Source organism: Bos mutus, chromosome 25 (assembly GCF_027580195.1).
Source record: "Bos mutus isolate GX-2022 chromosome 25, NWIPB_WYAK_1.1, whole genome shotgun sequence".
NCBI classification, from domain to species: Eukaryota; Metazoa; Chordata; class Mammalia; order Artiodactyla; family Bovidae; genus Bos; species Bos mutus.
This window is the reverse complement of record NC_091641.1, coordinates 24,516,556-24,543,263: the sequence shown is the minus strand read 5'-3', so window position 1 is coordinate 24,543,263 and position 26,708 is coordinate 24,516,556. Positions and strand designations below refer to the sequence as shown.

General features: G+C 50.8%; 1 protein-coding gene and 1 non-coding gene across 3 annotated transcripts in view; one reads left to right on the top strand and one right to left on the bottom strand.

Annotated features, from left to right (window-relative positions):
- Positions 1 to 2,187, top strand: part of LOC102268008 (uncharacterized) — a 58,598-nt gene extending 56,411 nt beyond the window's left edge. Inside the window, exon 3 of the transcript XR_011462685.1 lies at positions 2,170 to 2,187. This is a non-coding gene — a transcript (uncharacterized protein). The remainder of the gene's footprint in view (positions 1 to 2,169) is intronic.
- A 759-nt stretch (positions 2,188 to 2,946) lies between these two features.
- On the bottom strand, positions 2,947 to 26,091 carry GPRC5B (G protein-coupled receptor class C group 5 member B). Of its 2 annotated transcripts, none has more exons than XM_070363063.1 (4): positions 25,936 to 26,091; positions 15,299 to 16,312; positions 7,469 to 7,581; positions 2,947 to 6,156 (listed from the first exon to the last, which is right to left on the bottom strand). In XM_070363063.1, the coding sequence occupies exons 2-4, from the start codon at positions 16,302 to 16,304 to the stop codon at positions 6,112 to 6,114; spliced, it is 1,164 nt and encodes a 387-aa protein (XP_070219164.1). In that variant the 5' UTR covers positions 16,305 to 16,312; positions 25,936 to 26,091; the 3' UTR covers positions 2,947 to 6,111. The 2 variants fall into 2 exon arrangements, with proteins under 2 accessions (XP_070219164.1, XP_070219163.1); XM_070363062.1 differs by lacking the exon at positions 25,936 to 26,091 and adding an exon at positions 16,735 to 16,845.
- Between the last annotated feature and the right edge of the window lie 617 nt (positions 26,092 to 26,708).

Here is a 26,708-nt window from a genome sequence, read left to right as displayed (position 1 = left end):
CCTAGCATCCCTTTTGACTCTTCTCCCTCAAGATTTTTGCATAATGATCTGAAAGAGAGAGGAGCTTTACCCAGGCAAGGTCAAAATGTGGAGCTGGGGAAGAGCATCTCAAGGCGTGACAGGACTGGTTAAAATCCTGGGACAAAGGAAAGGCATGCGGGTGGATTCTCCCAGCAGGGTTGAGGAATTAAAGAGTTCCCAAGGGCTGGGAACTCCTCCTGTCAGCCAGTTCCTCCTTCCTCCCATGCTACCAGTAGCCTGAAGTGTCTGTCTGACACTTGTAGGCCAGAGAGAATGTCATTCATACGGCTTATATATTGAGACATTGAGGCTCCTGTGACCTGCTCTTAGGGTCTTTGTAGTCACGTTTCCTTAAAGAAACCCTGGTTTGGGTTTCTTGACCCTGCCTGAATCTTAGCAATATACAAGAGCTTTGAATGAATACTGATGCCTAGGCTCCAGACCAATTACATCAGAATGTCTGGGGAGAGACCTAGGTACCAACAGGCTTCAGAATCTACCCAGGTAATTCTTAAATGCAGCCAGGATAGAGAACCAGTAGTCAGTGGGTCTCAGCTTTATCCAGTGTCCAACAGAATCACCAGGGGACTTGTTAAGAACACACATGGCTGGGCTCCGCTTGCCTGGGGTAGGGGTCTGGATGTGTATTTCTAGTAGGTTCCCGGTAATGCAAACATTTCTGGTCCCCAACCACATGTGGAAAACCACTGTACACTGAGGGTTTCCCTGCATATTTCGTGGGGATCCAGGGCTGCCATGTGCTGAGCTGCTCCATCCGGCTGTGTGAGCCCCCTTCTACCTCAGTATTACGTTATCAGGCTGGTAGCTTGAAATCAGCCATGGAAACTGGCAAATGCTACAAATCAAAACTCTGCCACCCCAGTCTGTTGCTAAACATTTCATATCCTAGTTCATGTTATGGGCCCGCAGGATAAATTTCCCATGCCTATAGGTTCCTAGTATTAAAAATATTTTTCTGGTTTGAGTTATTAATACAACTAATAGTAGTTCACAAAGCCAATTAAACACATTCTAAAACTTGGTAGTTATTAAATATGGAAAGTGAAGAAGACTCTGGGGGACACCAGCATTTCAAACTGCATCCCTGTTTGGCCCCTGGGGATTTTTTACGCCCTGGGCAATGCCAGGATGGGGAAACTAACACTGTAGGCCCACTCAAGGAAGCCAAGATTTGGAAATTGATTGTCTTTGAATAAAACATGACCAAGAAGTCTTGGGAAGTCTTCGTGTAGCCCCAGTCTGAAGTCCGCTGGGCTAGCCTGTCTAGCCCACTGCACTGCATGTGATGGGGTCCATGGCCAGCCTGTGACCTCAATCACTGGGAGGTCAGGCTTGATTGAAATCTCTGCTGTACATGGTACCAACCCCCCAAATACCCTTTCCAACTTGAACACTGCTCTCCACACATGACCAGAGCCTGTGGCCTTGCTCTGAATAACCCTTTAGGCATTAACATTGGGGGCAAGCACTTGGACACTAGAAGCAAAGATTTATTAAAAAGAGAGGGTCTTTCCAAATGGATCCCCACCCGCCAGGAGATTGGATTTCCGTGCATCTTGGAGGAGGGCTTTTTATCTATCGGGACAATTTCCCTTACAAAACAGTCCCCGTTGTGTGTTCACCTAACTTTCCTGTTTGGCCAACTCAGGAAATCACCCGGATCACATTCTCGTCCGGTCCATGAAAGACAAGAAAAGGTTCTCTTCTGGCCGTGCACTGACCCCAGTGTCGTCCTGAGTTTTTAATTTTGGGTGGTGGGGGGGGGGGAACAGGGTGAGTGGTGATAGATTCGGGTGAATCGAGAGCTTCGAATCTGTCATCATCTTTAGTGAAACTTCCCTTAGTGCCCCTGACCTGCCAAGCATACTTTTGACCTTCTTCTGAACTGAACTCAGAACAGCTGTGAACATTTTGTGCAGTTTCTTTGAAACCTCAGGTGCTGCCAGGGGAGGACAATGGCCCTGTGTTCTTCCCCGGTGGATCTGTGGGCTCAGAACCATTGCAGGCGCTCAGTGGGATTCAAAGCAACTGACTTCCGTGTATCAAAGTTTGCGGTGTCCAGGTGCCACTTCTGTCTAGGTGTGTGTTGATAAATCAGCCCTGACTTTCTCCTTCTTTTCTTTGCAGTGAAATGCAAAATGGAGGATGAGGAAGAGGCCGCAGCTAAGACTCCACAACCTTAACAGCTGTCGGCGTCTCTCCCACTCTAAGCTCCAATTACCCACCTGGAGGACAGTGTTCTAGCTATGCTTCCGCTGTCATGTTTTCTTGAAGGACTAGATCTGGTATATTCGGATAAGGGTCTTTTTGTTGCAAACATATTGTAGTGCAAATAGTTTATCATAAAAAAGTAGTAGTTTTAACTTTCTACATTATCCCCCGATTTTATTCTTTCATCTATTTCTTCAGCAATCTACTTCTACACCACCCACTGCTAAACTGTACAACGAACTCTAGTTCCAAGGGATGTTGAAATGTTCTAGTTACCAGCTTCCCACTTTTGGTCGCCTTTGCAAAGATCCATGTTTAAAACAAAGTCCCAAACCTCTGCAGCGGGTTTAAGTTTATCCGCTGAGCATGCTTAAAAAAAAAAAAGAAGACATCATTGCCTGTGATCCTTTCACAAGGAGGTTGACCCTGAACTTTGACTGCAAACCTAGCAAGATGAGGTGCTTAAATACAGGCACCTATAACAGATAAATAAGTTTTGTTGTCTATGCTCCAAAACATTATAGAAAATTCCTCATTTCATGGGTAAACTGAATTATTATCTTCAATTGTCCCACAGTTTGCTGTTACCCAGTTTTGAACGGATTTTCCCATTCAAAATGCCACAGACTTAGCCTCCAGGCGGATCTGAAAGCCAAACAGTTGTATGGAGTTGTTTTGACAAGCTACCACACGTCTTAAGTAAATAGTAAAGCCTTTATTTTTTTGTGTTAAGAATAGCATTTTGAAAATAAAACCTATCTGCCCATGCTTTACAACCTTTTAAATCTGTAATATTTATTATATACAGTCATTTATGATACATGTTGATTGTCTTGAAATTTCTTTAACGATGTTTTTTTTTAAGTATGCAACAGTCAGCCAGGGGAGGATAAAGGTACATTATAAAACACACATTAATACATTTAATAAATATATATTATCTATCAAAAACGAGCCTTAGCTCTTTATCAATTAATAAAAAGCACCTGCTGAGAACTCCTGTAAGCTGGTATAATCATTGCATCATTGGATTATAAAAGCCACAATGCTCCCTTTCGGTTCAGGGTTCAACTCGGCCTTGCCTAACCAGGAAGACCACCCCAACTTTGCCCATGATCCCTGGACTCTGACAGAAACTGTGCTAAAACAATGGATCCCCAGCTTGCAACAACCAAATCTGCAAGCCTTGAGACACACAGAACTTCCCAGTCTGTCCTTCCCTCCTTCCCTCCCGCTTCCATCTCCAGGGGAGGAGTCCAGCACAGAATAACCATTTCCTATTAAAGGGGAGAAAGAGTGGCTGTTATAGTCCCAAGGTGATTTTGATAACTGGATCTGGAAAGCGTTGTGCTTACAATGAGGTGTTTTGATCACAGAAGCTCTCCTTCCCGGTCATTCTCCCCAACGTCTTGTTTACAACAGATCTGAAACAGCGGTGCCATTTAATTTTGTATTTAAACTTCACTCAGTGGGGGCAGGGGCTGCCACCGTCTCTTGGCAAAGATGTCTCTTCATACCCTTCAGGTGAAGTCCTTAGAAAGAGAACAGTTTACTGCCCTCCCCCTCACTCCCTGCCTCCTACCCACCTCCACTGGGAGAGCACTCAGCCCCCTCTTGACCTTAAAGCCAAAATAAAATAAAACCCAGAAGCGCAAAAAACTATCAGAAACTTGAAAAGAAAAAGGTCTCATTAAGTGAGGTTTCCTGTGGCTCAAAGCCAGTTCTATTTTTGCGGTGGTGAAACATTGCTTTCCGCTTGGAGTCATCTCTGCTGTGTTCACCGTGCATGCTTAGACCACCAAGAACTTAGAACATGATCGTGTGAGTTCTCCGCTTTGCAAGGGTGGGGGCTCTTGCAGCCTGAGCCCCTGATGGGATCAGAGAGCTCCGAAGGACTCCAGGGAGCGGGGGTGAGCCACTGTTTCCTGGCATGAGAACATGTATCGTGGCCGCTTTTCACTGGACTGGACCGAGGTGTTCAGAGAGTTCTGTGATTTTCAGAATTCTAGGTCCACATGCATCCTCCCGCACTCCCAACCCCAGCCCAGGTCTTAGCTTCTCCCCTCTACCCCAATACTTCCCGTGGCAGTCCCCCACCCGCCCCCCCCCCGACCCCAGAGGCATTCCTGGCACAGAGGTCTTGGATCTGACTCTCTAGAAGCAAGCACGTGCTCCGGGTGGGTGGGTGCTTCCCTGCTTCCCCGGGTCAGGTATGCCCCCTCTTCCCCTTGCTGGCAACATGTGGAAATGGGCTACCTTGGAGGAGGGCCACACGGGGGCCAGATTGGCCTCCCTACCTGGGTGCTTTGCAAGGATGGGGACAGGGGAGGGCGAGGATGGGACACAGCAGACTAGGGCCTCAAGAAAAATCAGAAGGTTTATTAAAACATACTCAGCTCAGACATATTGGCTTTTGAAGAGGTCAGTTTCCCCCCAAACACTAACCTTTTTCATTTTCTGTAAAGGTTAAAGGCTTATGGGTTGTTTTATAGAAAAAAAAAAAAAAGCAATACAGTGACTAGAGTATATGCAAAAAGACCCACCCTCATTTATACATTCCATGCCGTCAGGTTAAAACTCTTTGCTTTGAATCATTGCCTGCGATTATGCTGGCCAAACAGTGCAGAGAACATGGGGCTTTTAATGGCCGAGATGTCTGAAATGCCAAAGAAAGGAATGACTTGCTTAGGACAGATGGAAACCATGACAGAAACAATGGGCTTGGAAGAGAACCATTTTCATGAGACTTGCAGAAAACCGAGACAAAAATGTCCCCCACGCCCTCCCAAAGCAGCAAGAAACCCTCATGAGCTCCACCCGACCCTGGACCTTTCACTACGTCCGCAGAGAAGACCCAAGAACTCACTGCTTGCTAGGCAGCAGGCATTGCCTCTCCACCCTGGGGTACCCCTGCCACATGACAGCATCGTGGAAAATCCACCCCGGCATCCACCCCCTGGCCAAGCCACGGGGCTTTGAGCTGCTGGCTCCACGTGAGCCTTGAAATGGACATGGCGGGACAGGTGGGGAAGGGCTGGAGGAATACTCATGAGGTGGGAAGAGGGAAGGGTGATCAGGGGAGAGACGGCTGCTCCAGTCGGAAACTGCCCCTTGGAGGCAGGCAGGCTTGCTTCCTGGCAATGATGCCAGAGCAAGAGGCCCAGAGAAGGAGCAAAGGCTGGGTGCTACTTTCTAAGTGTGACGGTCCCTTCAACTCCCAGACTGCCTTCTCTTCTTTGGCACATGCCAGGCTTCCTCCACCACTGTTCATAAAGCTCTTCCCGATACAGCTGGGCTGGGCCTCGGAATCACACGCACCAGCTCCTCCACTGCTCCTGACCCCCCTGAAATGTGAAAACCCACAGGCAGGGCAGTGGGAAAGCCCCTATTCGCCTTCCTCAGTGAAATGACTGTCTCCAAGAGGCCACCTGGGGTCTAGCCCTTGCTGGGGAGGGGTGATGGTGTGGGGCTCTCCGTGCTCAACCAACACTGGCCTGGCCTGCTGGCTGTGAACGCAGTTCTGCTCTTACCCCAGAGGATGAAACAGTCTTCCCAGCCACATTTTCGAGTGAGCCTAATCCTATTTGCAATTAGCTTTGCTTTAGTTTGCGGGGTTTGAGGTTGGTTTGGTATTATGTGTGTGTGTGTGTGTGGCAGGGGCGGGGAGGGCAGTTGGTGTTAGCTTTTCAGTTCAGCAGTGTTCACATTTACACGAAATCCCCTTGTCTAGGATTTCCAAATCTCCTGGCTGCGAGGCGGCCTTGTTCAGCTACTGCTACTGATTTCTCCCTCAAGAAAGACACGACCAGGGAATAAAATTGGTAAGAGAGACTCTTATTCTCTGGAACTTAAAGTCTTTCACCAGAGGTGTCTTCCAGTGTAACTTGGCGGAGCGGTTGGGATCTGGAAACAGGAATAACACACTAAGAACTCAGCTTTGCAAAGTCAATGTCAGAAACCCATTTGTTAACAATGTACCAAAGCTAAGTTAGCTTGCCTTTTCCTAAAGGGCTGAATAATTCCCAAGAAAAGCAGCAACCCCTGTGTGTTACCTACAATACTCTGCTCCTGGGAAGGCTGTCTGCCCCTTTTCTATAATCGTGCACCCGCACAAATACGTTTCCTTACCCAGAACCCACATTGCTTTCTAAGTCCAGGGTGTTTTTATGCACATTGGCCTTGACTGGACACAGAGGGTTTACGAATGACTGGTGGGGCTGTTTTCTAACAAAATTTATTAAAACCCACAGGTCAAATGCTTGAAATTCAGCATTTTCTTGGTACCCAATAACAAACAGGCCCACGGATGGCTGGTGCTCTTCATGACTGCAACCCGTGAGCCTATTGCTTTGAGCCCCTGCCATACCAGTGCAAATGATGCCTCTCATACCAGTCAAAGGCCAGGAAAACCCAAGTTTCCTCTAGAGACCAAAGACCATCTCTGACTCACATTGAAAATAAAAAAGTTCAGGTTGCGTTATGGAATTGGCACATGATATAAAGAATGGAAATCCAATTTACACGTGTAAACTGGTTCATGTGTTGTTTGTGAAAGAAGCATGTAGCTATGTTTGAAAATTAAATGTGGGAATGAGAGTGCAATTTTGGACCGCTAGAGAAACAAAATGATGTAATTGCACAGAGGCAAAATGTAAATGATGACGATTCTGCTGAAGGTCTGTTTGGCATCAGATAGTATCTGTTTTTGTGTTTGTGGGAGAGAAATGATAATCACGTCAATTTCTTAAGAAATCTTTTAAGGACTGGGGGTTGGGGGGAACCTGGTACCCAGCTGGGGCATGGGGCAGGAGGCTCAACTAGGTTGGATGCCAGCAAAATCTGCCAGGGTTTTGTAACTCTGGGCTTTTCCTAAAAGTCACTTCCCAAGGAAAGCGTGGGTAGGGGCACCTCCTGTACGATGAAAAATAGAGAATTCACTGGGTACAAGAGCCCCAAGAAACAGGGACTCGTTCAAATGATCTACAGATGGTCAACTAACTACAGGGAAATGTCTCATGCATGGAGAAAGTGGGTGGAGAGGAAAGAAGAGAAATGGAACACTGCATGCATCCTAGCTGCGAAGGGTGTCGACGTTAGCTGCTCTCTTTGCAGCCCCGTGAGCAGCCTCCACAGAGTGGTGTGTCCCTGTCGAAGCTGCCCCCCAACGCTGACCACTCCAAGGCTTCCTGCCAGAACATCACCTCCTGATACTTACAGTCCCCCCGTTGAGCACAACGGCCATCTCAGTTGGCTGATACACGTTGCTTCTGAACGGAGCGCTGGGTCTGTTTCCCAAGCTGCCGTTGCGAAATCCTGCAGTTCGGAGAGCTGAGGGAGGGACAGGCAACACCACACACACACACAAAAAAGACACAGTTTTGAGTTTTGTTTTCTTCCCTTGCATCAACACCATGCTCCAGGCACACGCCCCCTCCCCGCTCCTCCCCTTTGTCACAAGCCAGATTCAAAACAAAGTCACAAAGGCGCTTTGTTCTCGGGTTCTCTGGGAGCCTGACCCATCTCAGTGGGGTTGGGGAGTCTGCAGAATCCAGGGCGCAGGCAGCTCTTGGGGAGGGGACCCGGGGTGGAGCCTCTCCCCGCACCCCCAGAGGGCCATGGGGGACAAAGACAGCGCCTGCATCTCTCACAAGGTCTCTTCTGACAAAAGACCTGCTCACTGCTGAGTGCCATCCACGTCAGGTTCAACACCATACTGTGCAACACGGTTTCTGGATACACACAGAGGTGGGCAAGCCTGAGATGCTGGGCCCCAGGCTCATGGTCGAGGTCGGACATCTTCCTGGGAAAGTGACGCGGGAGAGGACGGAGGGGCCCCAGGCCTATAGATGGGGTCATTTCTAGACAGGAAAAAGGGAGATCTGAAGCAAAGGCAGCAAAATAGGTCTGTTCGTTTTACCTCTGAAAGGTAAATGATGTTTCTTATTTGCAATGTATTTTTATACATCTAAATTTCCTCTTTTGGTGAAGAAAAATCAAATGACACAAAAAGACTTGGATGAACCATGAATGTGTATTACTAAGTGAAAGCAGTGGGCTATAAAATCTCACATTATATGATTCCGACTATAATATTCTGCAAAAGTATAAACTGTAGAGGCAGTGAGAAGATTAGTGATTGGCAGGGGTTTGAGGGGAGCACAAACGGGGACTTCCCTGGTGGCTCAGACGGTAAAGAGTCTGTCTACAATGCGAGAGACCCGGGTTTGATCCCTGGGTCGGGAAGTTCCCTGGAGAAGGAAAAGGCAACCCACTCCAGTACTCTTGCCTAGAAAACCCCATGGATGAGGGAGCCTGGTGTCCATGGGGTCACAGAGTCGGACATGACTGAGCGACTTCACTCACTCACTGGGGGGAGCACAAGGCATTTTTAGGGCATCGGAACTCCTCTGGGTGATACTGTAACAGTGGAGACATGACCTCATGGATTTGTCCAAGCCCACAGAACTGTACAAAGTGACCTCTAGAAAGCAAATTATGGACTTGAGTTAATAATAATGTATCAATATTGATTCATCCATTGCAACAAATGTAACATCAATGCAAGTTGTTAATAACAGGGAAAACCAGGAGGGATGGGGCAGGTGGGGACTCCATGTACTTCCTGTACAATTTCTCTGTACCTAAAACTGCTCTAAAAAATAGTCTATTAAAAGATAACAGAGAAAGAAGAAGCACTGTTAAAAAATCAAAACAAAAGTCTGTCTCAATTGCGAGCTGTCGCCTTCATTATCTTCCTTCTCACTGAAGGCACTTATCTTACTTTGCTGAGAAAAACCTCAATTAAAGTCCTCCCTGAAGACAGTCTTTTTTTTTTTTTTCTGACTAAAAAGTAGTAAGAGGACTTGGGATTTTTACAAATTAAATTACTTGGGGAAGGGACCAAAATCACCTTGATAGTACAGTTAACCTTCACAGAGTGCCAACCAAGAGCCAGGGCTGGTTATAAAAATACTTTATATGTCTTATCTTATTTAATTTTTATAGCATAGTAGGTTCTTTTAGTATTTCCATTTTACATGGGGCACAGAGTGATTAGGTAACTTGCCTGAGGTCACACAGCTGGTAAGAACCAGCATTTGAATCCAAGTAGAGAGAATTGGTTTCCTTGACCATCACACTATTTTGGGTCCAAATATGATGTTTTTAATGACTGCACTCAGTTACTTAGGAGCAATTTGAATTTAAGTGACATATGGGGGCAGATCGGCCTAGACTGAACCAAGAAAACATAGGCAGAGTGGTTAACGCATGTTCTAAAAGACTTGTGAAAACCTCTTTGCTTTAGCATCTCCAAGCCTTCAATAGCTCCCATGCACACACTGACAAGGACATGCCCTTCCTGGGGACCTGAGAAGAGGGGACAGGGTCCCGGGGACATAGAGTCCTTGGACTCTCACCCTCACTAGTCCCAATTCCTAGCCAAGACCTCCTCGAAAAGAGGGAGAACCGCGCAGCACAGCTTTCCTCATAAAGCAGAGACTGGCCAGCTGCAGTGGGGGAATGTGACTCTCACATTCTCTTCAAAGAAACAAAGTCTCAGCCGGGTCGGTATCTGTGGGGTGCCCTGGCCCAGCGATCCCTCTGTGTAGTGGTTATTTGGACTGGTTCTCCTCTGGTAAACATCCCTCCCACATTCTGGGTCCTGAGTACTGGCTACAACTGCCTCCTCCCCGCTTGAGGTGGGCATGGGATTTAAGCCTGGCCAATCAGGTCCAGTCAGAGCTAACGCTGGGATTTTATACTCAAGCATCCTGGGAAACGTTCCTTTTCTCCAGTGGGACTCTGTGTGAGTCCAGAGCTGCTGTGATTCTAACAGAGCCAAGAGATGGAGAGAGACCAGATCTTGGCATCACTTGAGCCTCCTGGATCTATCCATTTCTGAAGCCTGATCCCCAGTACATTAGTTTTGCTGTTGTTTTGTTTACTTAAATTGCTTCAGATGAGATTATTTTTTTTTAATTAACTTGCATTTTCAAGAATCCCAACTGACAGCCCACTCTGACCAAGAGGTGAGCCCTCTGAAAGGCAAGCAGGGCTCACCCACAAGGAGTCCCAAGAGGAATCTAAGGGCATAGGCTAAATGCCAGCCCTCTCCTGCCAGCCCTCACTGCAAGTGAGGCAAGATTGGGTCCTGTCCCCAAAGCTGACACAAGGCCTTCTGCTGGGCAGCAAAGGGGCAGAGTTTAAATCGCCCTTGGCCTAATGAGATCAGAAAGCCCAAATCCCCTCATGGAGGAAAGAACACTTTTCCTTCCTGCTCCTTTGGAAGGTGAACATTCAATGCGCCTTGTTAGCGCTTTCCAAATGTGATCTGAAGTGCTATATCCTTCAGTGTATTTTCATCTTCTGTCACATACCTCATGCCTTGTTGATACGTATTAAGAAACAGCAGGCTGGTGAAGTCCTACATATCTGGGGTCCCACTGGGGGAGGGAAACAGGCAGCAGAGGCTGAGCTGCAGGCCAGCCTGGGGCATATTCCTCCCGTCTCTTGACCTCAGGGCTGGACTCTCAAGGGTAGAGTGCCTGAAGGGCTGGCTGGTTAAAATGCAGGAGAAACAGCGCCAGCTGTAGCTCCCGGGTAAGGCCCCGTGTAGGGCCTGGTTCCCTAAAATACAGCTGGCTGAGGTCAGACCAAAGATGACAACAGCTGTTCTCACCATGGCCAGGAAGGCCGCCCAGGCATTCCCCAGCCAGCAAAGTAGGATTTCTCGAACAAAGGCAATCCTAGCCAGGATGACTATTTATTCTCTCTCTGTGAGCCTTCCGAGGGGATTGACTTTGCCTGGTGCCCACGTGAATTTTGGTGGACACACATTTGGGAGAATGCAAAACAGGGCTATTAAAAAAAAGTCTGACAATATCCAAGGTTGGTGAAGAAGTGGGGATGGGGGCTCTCATACAATTATTCAGGGAAGACTAAATCAGTCCACCTTTCTGTGGGGAGGGGGGGATCTGGCAGTATATATGTGGATTGAAAGGTACAGATTCTGATGCACGTCTAGGAATTTTTTTGCAAGGAGGTAATTGATCAAGGACACAAAGATGAACGGATAAGAATGGTTATTGCAGCATAACTTGTATGGAAAGCCAGAAACAAGCAGAATACTCACCAGCTAAGATCAGAAATAGCTCAGCTGGTAAATCATCTGCCTGCAATGCAGGAGACCCGGGTTCAATTACTGGGTCGGGAAGATCCCCTGGAGGAGGAAATGGCAACCCACTCCAGTATGCTTGCCTAGAGAATCCCAGAGACAGAGGAGCCTGACAGGCTACAGTCCATGGGATTGCAAGAGTCGGACATGACTTAGTGACTAAACCACCACCAAGATCAGGAAAACAAATTATGATGCCTCCTGGAAAGCTCTGTTTCGTGAAAAGGACAGCTCTGCAGTTGTTGACCTGGAAAGGCCTCCCTCTGCGATACACTGTCAATTTAAGCAAGCGCATTGCAGACAGCCTCTTAGATAACCAGTGCTTTCAACCTGGTTACATCCTAGAAGCACTTGGAGGGCCTACAGTACTTGAGCCCAAACAGACTTACTCAATCAGATTGAGGGGGCAGGCGCTGGTAATTTGTTTAAAGCTGCCCAAGAGACTATAATGTGCAGACAGGTTAAGAGCTGCTTTGCTGGATTGAGGTGTGTGTGTGTGTGTGTGTGTGTGTGTGTGTGCGCGCGCGCGCGCAGGGTGGGGGTACTGTGTCTGGCAAGACAGGAGCAAACAGTCAGCAGTAGTTGCCTTTGGGCAATGGGATTCTGAGCAATTTTTATTATTTTCACTTGCTGAACTCCTGATTATTGTTGATCTTCTGTCATCAGAAAGGAATAAAAAAGTTATTTTTGCTTTGGAAAATAAAGAGGGGAATGGGGGACATTGTCCTTGGCTCTGGAACCCAGAGTAAGCCCCATCACCCCCTGTGCCAGTCCAGGCACTGCTGGTTCTGACATGGGTCCCAAATCACTTTGATCTCTAGATCTTACAAGGATATGACATACTGACTGCATTTTCTCAAGAAAGGATGCAGGGCATTCAGAAAACCAACCTTCCTTCTCCCTGCTCCACTGTGAACCTGAACAAGTTGCTGGACACTCCTAGACTCAGTTTCCCACTCTGTAAAATGGGACTGATAATCCCTGTCTTCTCAAGGCACAGAGTTGCTCTGACACACCTGTGAGACGAGGGACGCTGAAGGGCTTTGAGAAGTTCTGCGGCAGAGTGGGCTCTGGAGCCAGGCTGCCTGGGTTCAAACCCTGGCTCTGCCTCTTAGGCAAATTGTTCAGCTTCTCCATGTCTCAGTTTCCTGTCTGCAAGATGGACCTCACTGGATTATTGCAAGGATTAAATGAGATTAGTCACTAAAATGCTCAGAATGGTACCTGTCCATTGTAAGCACCCAGTAAAGGTTAGCCGTCTTTAACTTCTGACGCCCCTAATACTTGTAGGTAGTTCTAGCACCCCACTCCTCCTTGTACTGCAGGTAAACCAGACCATGAGGTTCAACAAAAATGATTCTTAACCTTCTAGGGATCATAAATGGCTTTGAGAAGTTGACAAAGCAATAGACTAATTGCCCAGTGAATGTATAAAGCTCTACAACCATTTCAGGAGTTCCTGTTACCTTTAAGGTCCAAGGGGAGTTTGTGAGTGTCAGATAAAGAGGATGCTATTCCAGGAGAGGCCAGGGAAGAGGTGGCTCCACCAGGACCCCAAGAACTGGTCAGGTGCCTGGCCTCTGCTTATCATATGCCCTGAGGGACCCTCTGGGCTCCCGGTAATGACCCCCATCTCCTGGCAACCAGGAGAGTCAGCCCACCAGAGCTGTGGCTCATCCCTGTCAAATCTCTTGACAAACACAAGCTTGCTGGTCTGGGGCTTCCAGTAAGAAGGAGACTGCTCTGATAAAGGCCACCCCAGGACTGTGATTCTACCCATGGTGGGGAGGGGGAACGAGCAGGGGGCAGGTCTGTCATTCTCCCGGGGGTCTGAGCAGGAGCAGGGTGCAGAGGCAGCTGGGCACCTCCAGTGGTGGGGAGGGCTGCAGGTGGCCTTGGAGGACCTGGGGGCTTGATGTGTTTCCCCCTGCCTATGGGGGTGGGCGGCTGTGCTGAACCCAAAAAGGCCAACTCTGCAGTATGACCAGACCACCGCCCAGGAACCTGGGTGAGCGTCACAGAAAAGGGGACTCAACCATTCAGAAGGGGCCACCTCCTATGTCACTGGGCAAGACTGAATCTCTTACAGCCTCTACTTACTCCTCTGTGAGATGGGGATAATAACAGACCCTACCTCGTCAGCTGGAGGGATGAAGTAATGCGATAATGCAGGTTAAGGAGTAGGGTCTGGCATGTAGCTAGTGTTCAAAAAATGACGATTATACTAGGTAATTATTACTACTGCGGCTGCTACTGCTACTATTATTATTATAGCTCCTGATAAATCTTTAGGTAACTGAGAAAAGGCACTTTTAATTAATCTCAAGTACTGGGAATGCAGCCGACTTGCTTTAAGCAACAACTGTAAGAGACACTTCTCCAGCATCTCTAGCAGGGGTAGCTGGGGCCTGCCGCTTCTTCTCGGCTCACCTGGGGATCCCACCTCCGCCTGAAGTGCCTGTCGAATCTCTGCTTTTCTGTTGACGGAGCTAATAGAACTTGATTAGCCCATTTATGGGAGCCCTGGAGGACATTCATGGCAGCAGGAGATAGTTGATGGACAGATGCTGCAGCCTCCTGTCCTCCAAGGATCAATTCTGAGGCTCGTTCTACATGTGTCCCTGGCAGGAATGAGCCCCAGCTCCCCAAGGTGGTAACCAGCTCTTGACACTCTTGTTCTGGCGTTTCTGCCTTCCTGGTCTCCTTCTCCCGGGCAGGGGCAACCTCCTAAGTAAACCACCTGCAACAAGTTTCAGGCTCTGCTTTCAGGGGAACCCAACCAAGATACACATTCAACAAGTCAGGCGCCGTGGGGGCCCCTTGGTACATCAGGACTCACAGCAGGTTTATGGGGTACACAAAGCCTACATCTGGGAAGGGGCAGAATCCCAACCCAGACTCTGACTCCAGGGCCCAAATTCATCCACTCCTGGAGACAGAGCTAGAGGAGAGAGCGTGGGCATTGCCTCTTGCCATCCCCTGCATCCAGCTAGCACAGGGGCTGCAAACTCAAACAGCCAGGAAGCAGGGAGCTGATGTTGATATGCTATAGTGGCTGGGACAGGGAGCCACGGGAAGTGTGAAAAGTGAAATTCGCTTAGTCACGTCTGACTCTTTGCGACCCCAGGTACCATACAGTCCATGGAATTCTCCAGGCCAGAATACTGGATTGGGTAGCCGTGCTCTACTCCAGGGGATCTTCCCAACGCAGGGATCGAACCCAGCTCTCCTGCATTGCAGACAGATTCTTTACCAGCTGAGCCACCAGGGAAGCCCAAGGGGAGTGTAGTGAAAAGAAAATGGATTCCCACCTAAAAGTCCACCACCACCTGGGAGAGTAAGAGACAGGGCCTTCCAGCCAGCTGCAGACAACTGGTGCCCGGTGGGAATGGCAGCCCAGCACTGCCAGATCCAACTTTTCAAAAAAGGCCAGGAGCCTGACTTTTTACATTAAATTAGTTGAAAGTGCTAATTAAGTCTCTTCCCAGGTGGCTCAGTGGTAAAGAATCTGCCTGCCAATGTAGGAGACACAGGAGATGCGGGTTTGATCCCTGGCTCAGGAAGATGCCCCGGAGAAGGAAATAGCAACCCACCCCAGTATTCTTGCCTGGAGAATCCCATGGACAGAGGAACTTGGAGGGCCACAGTCCATGAGGTTGCAAAGAGTCAGATACGACTGAACACACATGCAGGCATGCATGCTGAATAAATTGATAATGCTGAATCTCTGAGGGCCAGTTTCAGCACAGGGATCAGTGTTTGTGGGCTCTGATTTGCCAGGACTACCCCCAAGGCCCCTGATCCCCAGTGGGGGAAAAGGAGCTCTTTTGGGAGGAACAGCCTAACCCAGTGGGACAGTGCCCCCTTTACCTGCATTGTGTTCATCCATTGAGAAGGCTTTGTTCTCCATGTAGGTCCGTGGCAGCTGCACGTCCTCCTCAAACGCCGTCTCCCGCATCCTTGGCTGTGACGTGTCGAAGTAGTTGGGCGTGTTTTCCTGCGGGGCTGGCAGAATGGTGCAGTGGATCTCCGGGATGGCATGGAAGATGACGAAGACCCAGCCACTGGCCACCAGCGTGATGGCCAAGGTGGGGTCGCCCCAGGCATCTCCCTGTCGTAGCTCGGCGTTGCCGAAGAGGTACATGGTCATCCAAGCCACCCAGATGAGCACGGAGAGGAAGGCCGTGACCAAGATGCAGACTCCATTCTGCTTCCACTTCTTGAACTTGCCACACAGTGAGAAAAAGGCCAGCGCCAGGGTGGCCACGAGCAGTACCATGTCGTAGATGAGGGCCATCGCGAAGTCCATGGGCTCATAGGCACAGGCCGGCTTCGCGTCTCGAAGCACGGTCAGCACCAGCCACTCGATGGCGATGATGACCTGCACCAGCATCAGGCACAGGGCCATGCCTACCAGCTGCCAGCCCGAGGGGCTCTTGCCGTGGCGCACCAGCCTCCTCACTCGCCATGCCTGACTCAGCAGGCAGGAGAAGCAGAGTGCGAAGAGGACGCCCCAGAGGAACCGGCGGACCGAGCAGATGGTCTCGTCCTCCCGGATGATAAAGGCAAAGGTCAGCCCAAAGAGACCCAGGGTCCCCAGGAGGAAGAGGAAGTGGAGGCCCACAGGGTCCTTTTTCTCCTTGTCCTTGATGAACGGCAGCCGCACCAGCAGGATGAGCATCAGGAGCAGTGTGATCAGGGCGCCTGCCCCGGCCACCGCCTCCACCACGATGCCCCAGATGGTGTCCAGGTCGCACAGGGACACGTACTGAGGGAGAAGGTCCAGCCCGCAGCCCCGGGACGTGCTGGCGTTCTCAGAGGCCCCGGAGGCAATCACGAAGAGCAGGAGGAAGGCGAGCGCCTGGTGGGTTCTCATCTTTCTCTCTGATGCCGCCACGAAGGTTCCAGAAAAGTTGGGGGGAGAAGACCAATTCATGGTGAGACTTCCACTCCCCTGACTTCTTTAAGGAGACCCTACGTCCCTTCAAACCCATCACCAGCCCCTTTCTCCAGGCAGCACAGCCTGGCACCAGGAGTGGGTGAGGATTTCTGTCCCCATCTGCCCCCTTGGCTGGGCCCGTAAACAACCATGAATCGTCAGTGCTAGTGGCTGGAGGAGAGGGTGGGAGGGAGACTCCCTTTCTCTGAATACCCTGTCATCTTCTTTGAACGTGAGGCCGTGTGTGACCTCTTTAAAAATAAGGGAGTAAAATGAGACTCAAAGAGATGCTCATGGACTGAGCGCTCGCTGGGAGAAGGACATGCATTGTGGTTTTGGTCCCTCGGTGCTAACAGCTGACACTCACCGATGACTCAGCCTCGGCCAGGGACCCGGCACAGCCAGTTCTCACGCCGGTGACAACTGTCTTGAGGAGGCTGGGACACTTGCCCAAGGTCACACACTCAGCTCCTAGAAGCACCCCCTCTTAGAAGCTTCCCAGCATATCAAACACAGTGTCAACTGTCTTCCTGGGTTCCACCTTTTCCCCCTCCCCTCACACATCCTACCCTTCTCACAAAGATCTGAGAATCCATCCTCTTGCTCCAGGGAGCCCCCCCTCTCCTGGAGATGCCTGCAGGACACCCCCAAGGACTGTACCCAGCAGCCAGAGACGGGCTTATTAACCCAAGTCTCCTCTTCCCCCACTGCTTCCTCTGCCTAGACCCCTCCCACCCCCGCTTTCATGGAAAACTGCTCCTCCGCACACTGGTCTCAGCTCTCATGTCATCCACTCACACCCTGGCCAAGGTCACACCCCCCGCCCCCCCAGCGTCTCTCGTCTATTTCTTAGGTCTAATCGCATCTGTCATCCTTTTGCCTGCTTACTTTGTTTCTCTGGTCCCTTCCTCCTCTCCTCCCTTCCTGTCGTTCTTCACCACCAGCTGCAGGAGGACAGGGACACTGTCTTGTCCATTAGCACAAACCAGGGTTTCTCAGCCCCGGGATAACGGACACTTTGGGTCTGAGCCTCCCTTGTTTGGGGGTCTGTCCTGTGCATTGCAGGAGGTGGAGCAGCACCCCTGGCCTCCACCAACTAGGTGCCTGAAGCACACCCTCTCCCCTAGCAGTGACAACCCCTCAAATTCTTAGACACTGCCAACGTTCCCTATGGGGTGGGAAATCACAGAATGAGCACCACTGGTGAAGAACTAACACCAAGTAGATGCTTCTTAAATACTGTGGGAATGAGACTTCTCAGTAGGGCTCTCCTATACCCACTGCCTCCAGGTCCTTGCTTTTGGAGGGAGCCTGGCCTTGGGAAAGCCCTGCCTGCCCAGCTCTGCTGTGCTGTGTTTCTGAGCATCTTAAGCCAGACTTAGCTCCGCCCACAGTGAGGCTGTAACCAGCCACCTCTCAGGCAGTTCAGCACATCCCTGGGGCTTTCTTAAGTAAATGTGGTATCGACCACTTCTCTCTCTCAGCTACTTGATGGGATATAGTGAGCAGCTCTGATCCTGCCTTGGCCGCAAGGCCATTGACTGGGATAAATTATTGATACCACAGAATGAGAAGGAGCATGGTGCTACAGGGTGATCCTTCCTTTGCCAGAGATGAGAGGAGGCAGGAACAGAGGGTATCTGACAAGACATGCTCCTGAAACAAGCACTCAGACATTGGTAATAAGGCTCCTGGTCCCATCACTCTTCATGCCGTGTCAGTCACGAGAGCGCCACCTCAGCTATTTAAGCTTTGTCTACATACTCCCTGTAAGTTATTTACTTAACTGACTCACCAAGGTCTTGAAATTGACTCAGAAGAAAGCTCAACACATTGGAATACCTGTTGATGGAGCTCCTGTTGCATCCCCATTGCCATATCCCAATGTACCACCTTTGGAAAAAAATGCTGTCCTAGTCAGAGCTGCTTATCACAAGAGCACACTTGGAATCAAAATTTAAGAACCAACAAGCCCAGAAAAAAAAAAAAATTAAGAACTGGATATGCTGGAACAAAATGCCATTGGCCCCTGACACAGTATAGTGGATTTCCTCTAGACTTCTCATCAATGGCAAATGTGTTTAAGAGACTTCTCAGCAAGTGACAATGGAACACACCCCATGCAGACTTTCTAGTTCACACAGTGGCCAACAATCCCCAGGGCGGCTGGGAGGAGACAGGGAGGATGGTGCTTCTGGAGTCTTGACCATCAGTCCTCTCACCAACTCTCCCCACACACCTCCAGGCCAGTGGTTCTCAACCAGGGTGATTGTGATCCCAGGGAACACTGGGGCATATCTAGGGACAGTTCTGCTTGTCACAAATGGGGAGGGAAGTGCAACTGGCCTCTAGCAGGTAGAGTCCAGGGTAGCCGCTAAGCAGCCTGTGCTGGAGAAGACTCTTTAGAGTCCTCTGGACTGCAAGGAGATCAAACCAGTCAATTCTAAAGGAAATCAACCCTGAATATTCACTGGAAGGACTGATGCTGAAGCTGAAGCTCCAATACTTTGGCCACCTCATGCGAAGAGCTGACTCATTAGAAAAGACCCTGATGCTGGGAAAGACTGAAGGCAGGAGGAGAAGCGGATGACAGAGAATGAGATGGTTGGGTAGCATCATCGACTCAATGGACATGAGTTTGAGTAAACTCCGGGAGATGGTGAAGGGCAGGGAAGCCTGGTGTGCTACAGTCCATGCGGTCACAAAGAGTTGGACACGACTGAGTGACTGAACAACATGCCTGAGATGGCCCTCAAACACTAAGAGTGATCTGGCCCCACATGTCAGCAGTGCTGAGGATGAGAAAGCCTGGTTTATACACTTGAGAACAGACTTGATGAGGAAGAAGCCAGGAAACCAGCCAGGTCTCTCAACCTCATGCCTGCACCCCAGGTCCTTTCCTTGCAAGAACTAGACTTTCTTTAGCTGCCTCCACTCACTCTCAGAGGACTCTCCTCTCTCCAGACCTGCCTACAAGTTGGAACTTGGTTCTGCCAGTTCATTCCTCGGTTCTGCCGGCTCATCTCTCTTCTGACTGACCTTCCACAACAACAGGAAACCAATGTGAAGAAAATATAAAGATGGCAACCAAGCTTCTGAAATTGTGTGGGTTCTTCTGGCTGCGGTTCCCGTCTCTAGCTCCCACTCCTTTCTGACACGGGAAATAGATACACTCTTGCTTTTTGCTTTCATTCCTGAGGGTGGAACCCTCTCCTTCCTCCAGTTCTGAAAAGAGCTCCTGATTTTCCTCTGCAGAGCCCCCTTCAGCCCCAGCTGTGAGCCTCAGACCCAGCCAGGCCAATCGAAGCATTTGTCCCACCCTCTGGCCGCACTGATTGGCTCAGGGACAGGCACTTGGCCTCATCCAGACCCATGAGAATCACTCTTAGGATTTTTGCTAGAATTAACTGGGAAGGAGTTTTTCTCCTGTTACTGGGGTTAATAAGCTGAAAGGAAGGCAAAAGGAGAAGAGGGCGGCAGAGGATGAGACGGCTGGATGGCGTCACTGACAAAATGGACGTGAACTTCGGCAAATTCCAGGAGACACTGAGGGACAGGGAGGCCTGACGTGCTGCAGTCCACGGGGTTCCAAAGAGTCAGACGCAACTGAGCGACTGAACAACAACAAGCTAAAAGGATATAAACCTGGAGCTGGAGAGGGCATATTTACCATCACAGGGAAAGAACCTGCCTGGGAGGAAAGCTGGCCCACAGGAAATCGTCACGCGATGCACAGGAGTCCCAGTACACTGCAAGGCTGGATTCAGTTATGCCTGAAGCCAGATACCCTGGTCTTTGCACCTCCAGCAGTCAATTAACTTCTCTTTTTTGGACTAAGCCATTTTGAGATGGGTTTATGTAACTTGTTAACAAAGACGTTCTATGATGTATCCCACATGAAGTGGTCCTCTTCTTCCAGGAAGTCCTCGCTAATCAACATCTAGGCACCACGGGCTTTGGAAGGCTTCAGTTGTCCCGAGTAGGTCATATCATTGCAAGGGATCCCCATGAGGTGACAGTCATTGTTCTACAGAACTCTGTCCGGGATGATCGGAAGGAGGGCTATACCACCTCACATAATGAAGCAGAGTCCAGCTCATCTAGGCTTTCTGGGGAATTCAGAATTGCCCTGTGGAGTTCTCTATTACTGCCATAGTGAATATAATAATGACTGTTAACTCTCACAGTGCTTACTATGCTCTAGGCCCTCTGCTGTGCACTTCACATACATTAACACCTAATCATCTGGACAATGACACCATGAGGCAAGTGGTATCACTATCTGCATTTTACAGGAAATAAAACAGAGAGGCCAGTTGGCTTGTCCAAGCTAGGACAAGCTATACAGCTAGAAAGTCGTGGAATCAGGAGACAAATGTACTATTGTTACTGGGGTCTTCAGACAAACCAGGGCTCTGGAAATGTCACCGGCTGAGCCCTTTGCTAGCCAGTCTATTTAAATTAGGTTCCTTTTGCCCCTTTATGCTCTATAGCAATACTCCTGATCTTTATCTTTGCAGCATGTACCACAATTTTCATTGTTTTATTTTATTACTCTTTTGGTCTGTCTCCCCCACACCCAGGCTCCTGTCTGTTTTGTTCTGCATCGATTCCCCAGCACCTGGCACGTGGGCAGTGCTCACGGCCCAGCTGCTGAATGAACTGATTAAATATGGTCTCCAACCCTCATGTCACAGGGTAGGAAGATGCTCTCACGGTCATCTTATAGAGGAGGGGACTGAGGCTTAAGCCAAAGTTTGATCCTCAGGCTGGCAACAGCAGCAGCATTGCCTGGGAGCTTGTAAGAAATGCAGACTCTCCAGAGTGGGCCCGGCCACCTGTGTTTCCACAGCCCTCCGATAAGCTCCAGGTGTGCTCAGATGCTTGTGTGCACTGAGGTTTGAGAAGCAGGAACATATGCAGCTGGGGAGCCAGAACCATGGCCCTGCACCTTCTGCCTTCCTACCACTTCCCCAGACCCCACTCAGGCTCCAGTGCATCCACTGTCAGGTAAGCCCCATCCAGCTCCACCTGAGGCCTCCCCCTGCCAAGTAGGGAGCTCTCCAGGATCCCCAAACTGCACAAAACCTGATTAGAGGTTTGGAGTCAGCCCCAGGGCAAGGCTGACTGAGGTGGGATGAATATATGGCAACAAACCCATGGGATGTAGGCATGCAGCTCCTCAAAAGGAGTAATGAATAAAGTGACGAATGTGCAAGACTCGGCTCACATACTAATTACTTTGCTGCCGGCCAGGCTCCCAGAAATGTGACTCATTCAGATGCTCTTAAATACCCTGCATCACACACGCACGCGCACACACGCTCTCTCTCCCCACCGAGGGGCCAGAAGCTGCCGGCAGGTGGTGGAGCAGCACGCTCCATTTCTCACAAGCTGGGGCCTGCAGAGGCTGGAAAGAATGCAGGCAAGATTCCTTATGTGAGGACAGCGCTGCTGCCTGCCTGCAGGCCACAAGCAGGGCTGGTTCTCCCAGCCTTGATCTTCACCAAGCAGCATGAACTTTGGGTTTCCGATTCTGCCCCTGGCATTTGCTAGAACCTTGTGACCGGGGGCAGCAGACTTAACCTTACTTGCCTGTTTCTTCATCTGCAAAATGGGAGTGATAACACCCGACTTGCGGGGTTCTTGTGAAGATTAAAATAATAAGTAGGGTTTAGGACTATAGCCTGGCATGCTGCGGTTCATGGGGTTGCAAAGAGTTGGACACAACTGAGTGACTAAACTGAACTGAACTGAAGCACTTATATAAAGTATCTGTCAAACAAATAACAGACTGGCAAATGCCCTGAGGTTATGAACTTTTCTGACTTTCCTGTTCCAGGAGGGGCAGTTGCCATGGTGATGGGACTGAAACCGCTCACCCAAGTGTGAGTCCACCACTGTTTCCAGCCTCTACCATCACACACTGAGAAAAGAAGTCCCTGAGGGGGTGGGAAGGGGAGAAGCCTCTGGGGTGTTCTACCTTCAGTCAATTCAGTTCAGTCGCTCAGTCGTGTCCGACTCTTTGTGACCCCATGGACTACAGCACACCAGGCTTCCCAGTCCATCACCAAGTCCTGGAGCCTACTCAAACTCATGTGGTCTACCTTGAAAACTCCCAAACTCATGATTCCCGCAGCAGGTGCTCTAAATGGTGGCCTGACTGCACAGGTGGTTTTCCAGAGGGGAACTGGGCGCTGGAAGACCGGAGGCCAGTCTGCATGCCCTAAAACTGGGTGCCCCTGCTGAGGAGTCAGAGGCAGACACCCAGAAACCAGACACCAGCCATTCTCCTGGGAACCAGCATCCTCACCTTCCCACCCACCCAGATGACAGGAGATACAAGACGTACAAAACTTCTCTGGAACATGCCATTCTGACCTGCTTCCCCTTGGCTACTGCCAACAGAGGCACCTTTAACCCACCTTCTCTAAAGAAGTGGGGAGGAGGCGGTGGAGCATGGACGGGAGAGAAAAACTAAGCAGGTCTGGAGGGCCTTTCCTAGCCCTGGGCATGTCTAAAGTACCAATGAATACCTGGCAGAGAATTTACACTCCCATCCGTGTCCTCAGGAGTGGAAGACCTCAGCTGGAGGAAGTCACACAGAACTGAGTGACACAGGGCATTACTTAACCTCTCTAACCTTCAGTCTCTTCTGTAAAACAATGATAGTAACAGTGCTGCTTTCTCAAAGCTGACGTGCAAAGTGCTTAGAAAGTACTCAGCCCAGTGCCTGGCAGACAGGGAGCAGTGGGTCCTAAGTTGTTACAAAAACAATGACAATTCTCAGCGTCCTGTTGGGAACAGGAAGTGGTAATGACACTTGGCCAGAGGCTTCCTAGAAGTGACGATGAGCTGGGACTAGAACCCACTGCTCCGGACTCCTGACCTCAAGGCCGCTGCACCCCAGTTGGACTCCCCCATGTTCAGCAGACGGCCAGGATGAGGCTGCGGAGCCTGTCTCCCACACACCCCAACACACTCTGTCCTTGCCCACTCCCCTTAGAGCCGCTGGTGCATTTCCTGCTCCTGAAGGATTAAACTGTTACAAGGTTTCCTGACATTAAAACTCTTTCCCAGACCTGCAATCTTATCCTTTGATCTCTTTTCCAAGTTATACCATCTCATAATCTTTAGTTCCCAGCACCATCCAGACCACCAGACTATCTGGGAGCCCTTGAATTTAATAACCCTCACACGTTAGTAAACAGGGTTGTCAGAACACAGGCTCCGTGATCCATGAATATGCAAAGCAGCTCCAATCCTGTAAATAAAAGCAATCATTTAAATGCAAATTGAATCCTTGGCTGCCTGTTCCAGGGTGGATGGTTCCTCTCAGGCTGTAATTCCGAGAAGAAAATGTGACTAACTCAGAACCCCCAGGAAGCTCTTGCGTGGATGTGCTTATGGAGCCGTGGGCTCTGGGTGGGGGCTGCTTAGGGTGGACAGAAACTGCCTAAAAGCCAGAAGTGGGTTTTAAAACCTGACCCATCCCTGGCGTAGGCTCATTCAAAGCAGTCCCCACAGGTCCGCTTCGGCGGCTCCCGGCGCCTTGCCATCCCCAGAGGCAGAATGAAAGGGGAGCTGCTTTTCCTCTCCTTGTTGAGGTCAGGGGAGCTTTTAAAAATCAGATCTCGTGGCTTTGTACTCCAAACCCTCCCTCCAAGGATTCATTTAAGAGAATAAAACCTAAGCTCCTTTCCATGGCCCCCCAAATCGTGGTTTGGCTGGTCCCTGCCATCCCGTTTCAGACCCCCACTCTCAACATCTGCCTATGAGCTCCAGCCACAATGGCCTTTGTTCAGTTTCTCTAAGCTCATTCCCACCTCCCAGTCTTTGCACTTGCAGTGCCCTCTGCCTGGTTCAGTCTTCCCCCAACATCTGCCAGTGGCGGGGGATGGGGGGGTGGGGCGGCTCTATCTTGCAAAGCTCCACTAAAATTTCACTGCGCAGAACTCTTGTCACTTTATTTTACATCACCCTGTTTTATTTTCCTGGCAGCACTTATCCCAATTGGAAGTTCTATCCACTTACTATTTATTTACTTATTTAGTGTTCACCCAACTCCCCAGTGCTCTGAGAGCAGGGGCTTATCTGCCAGTTGTGTAGCTGGCCCATTTACCAAAATAATACATTAACCGATCAAGATTTTAAGCTTCTCTCTCTAACAAGAATGCTTGTCTCGCTGCTTGTGCCCTAAATGGCGACTCCTTCCCACTTCCATTTTTCCCCTTCCCAACTCAGTTGACCCCTTTTCAGACAGAGCAGGAACAGATAGGAAACAGTTCACTCCACAGTCCAGATACAAAACTGGCCGGGTGGAGGGCTCCCAACCAACAGACACCGATTTGCATTCTATTTACATCCTATTTGCATGCAGTTTAACTCAACGTCTTGAGTCCTCCAGAAAGCCTCCATCCCTGGGGAAACTACCAAGGTTCCTCGGCAGAAGTTTCAAAGCTTTTGTGCCAAGCCCCTCCCCCACTTCTCGCCTCTTTGCGAGGACCCCCAGTTCCTCCTGGGCTCTGTTCATGTCCCCCCCACCCCCCATACTGGCGCAGTTGGGCAGCCAATGTGGCGCGTGGCCCGGGGCCCCAGGCGGGGACGCCGCTGCCCGCCACACTCCAGGGGCCTTTGTCCGCGCTCCAAGGAGCCGCCCCCTTAGAGAACTGGGGACAAGTTGCGTTGGGGGTGGGGGGACGATTGGCTAGGCCTGGGAGTGACATAGCCGGGGAATGAACCCACAGGCTGCGCTGGACCCGTCCTCGGTGGCAACGGTACCCCCTCCCTGGCTAGTTAACCAGCCCTCCGGCCGAGGCGGGTGCGGGCGGTAGGGGTCCCGGGATGCTTGGGACTGGAAGCCTGTGTCCCCCAAAGGGTGGGGACGCAGCACAGGGCTGATCATCGCCTCTAGCCTGGCCGGAACACAAACGCTAACCCCCGCGCCATTGTATGCAGCCGCCCCTCACTTGTACCCCAGCTCCAGGTCCCAGTTCTGCCTCTTTTCGCCCGCAGTGTCCCCTCCTTGTCCGGTAGTGCGTAGCCGCGACCCGCTGAGAGCTTGACCTCCAGTCCCTACGGCAGGTGCCGCAGCTCACCTCCAAAGCTCTCCCCTTGTGCCCCCGGCTCCGCCTGCCCTGTCTGCGGTCAGGCCCCGCGCCTGCCACGCAGCCCCCAGACCTGCCTGCGGCTGCCCTCACACGAGTCACTCGGGCACGCCTGAAGTCCCTTACAGTTCCAACGGCCCTTTGCCTGATCTGCGATCGCCTCCAGACCCTCCTCTGAGACTTTGATCTCAGCCTGGTCCGGGAACACCGCCCCCGCCCCATTAAGGTCCCAACCTTCTCCGCCCTCTGCCCCGCGGTCTGCGGGCTCCTCTCTCCCGCCAAACTGTGGTCCTCCAACCCGGAAACCCCAACTCCCCCAGCAGACTAACCCCTTGGGGAAGAGGGGGGACTCAGAAAAGCCCAAGAAGCAGACCCCATCCCAACGCTCCCAACTCCACCGGGGGAAAAGTTTCTGGGGTCACCGCAGGGCCCTCCACCCCGCCGGCGCGGCTGGCACTCACCGACCCCCGCGGCCCCGCAGCGCCGACGCTCCCGCTGGCCCTCGGCCCGAGTCACATCTCTGCAGCGCCGCCGTGGCCCTAGCCCAGCGATCCCGCCCGCCCGCCCGTCCGGCCTCACTGCATCGTAGTCGCGAGCCGCAGCCGCGCGAGGCGCCCCCTGGCCCGGCCCGTGCTGCTGCAGCCGCCGCGGCCCCGCCCCCTGAGGCCCCGCCCCCAGAGCCTCCGAACCCCGCCCCCGTCCCGGCAAGGGCTGATTGTTCCAAGCAGAACCCCGCGCACGCTCCTTTCTCCCCGCTTGCAGCGCCGAGACGAGCCCCCTCCAGTGTCCTCATTTAGGGACCACCACCCCCACATCCACAGTGTGTCCAAAAGCACTCTGGACTCGCCGGACACTTTCCTCCGTTGATTCACTTGCAGAAACACACATAGAGAGGTTTTCTAACTGTGGGTTCCTAAACAGCTGTTGTTCTGTCGCCCAGTCTTGTCCGACTCTTTGCAACCCCCTGGACTGCAGCACGCCAGGCCTCCCTCCTCCCTGTCCCTCACCATCTCCTTTAGTTTGCCCAAGTTCATGTCCATTGCATCGGTGTTGCCATCCAGCCATCTCATCCTCTGACGCCCTCTTCTCCTTCTGCCTTCAATCTTCTCCAGCATCAGGGACTTTTCCAATGAGTCCGCTGTTCGCATCAGGTGACCAAACTACTGGAGCTTCAGCTTCAGCATCAGTCTTTCCAACGAGTATTCAGGGTTGATTTCCCTTAAGATTGACTGGT

Coding starts and splice junctions, on each gene's coding strand:
- GPRC5B (XM_070363063.1), bottom strand. CDS start 16,304: ATGAGAACCCACCAGGCGCTCGCCTTCCTCCTGCTCTTCGTGATTGCC. Junction 7,582..15,298: donor AATGGATGAACACAATGCAG/GTAAAGGGGGCA, acceptor TCCCTCCCTCAG/CTCTCCGAACTGCAGGATTT. Junction 6,157..7,468: donor TTGTGCTCAACGGGGGGACT/GTAAGTATCAGG, acceptor TCCTGTTTCCAG/ATCCCAACCGCTCCGCCAAG.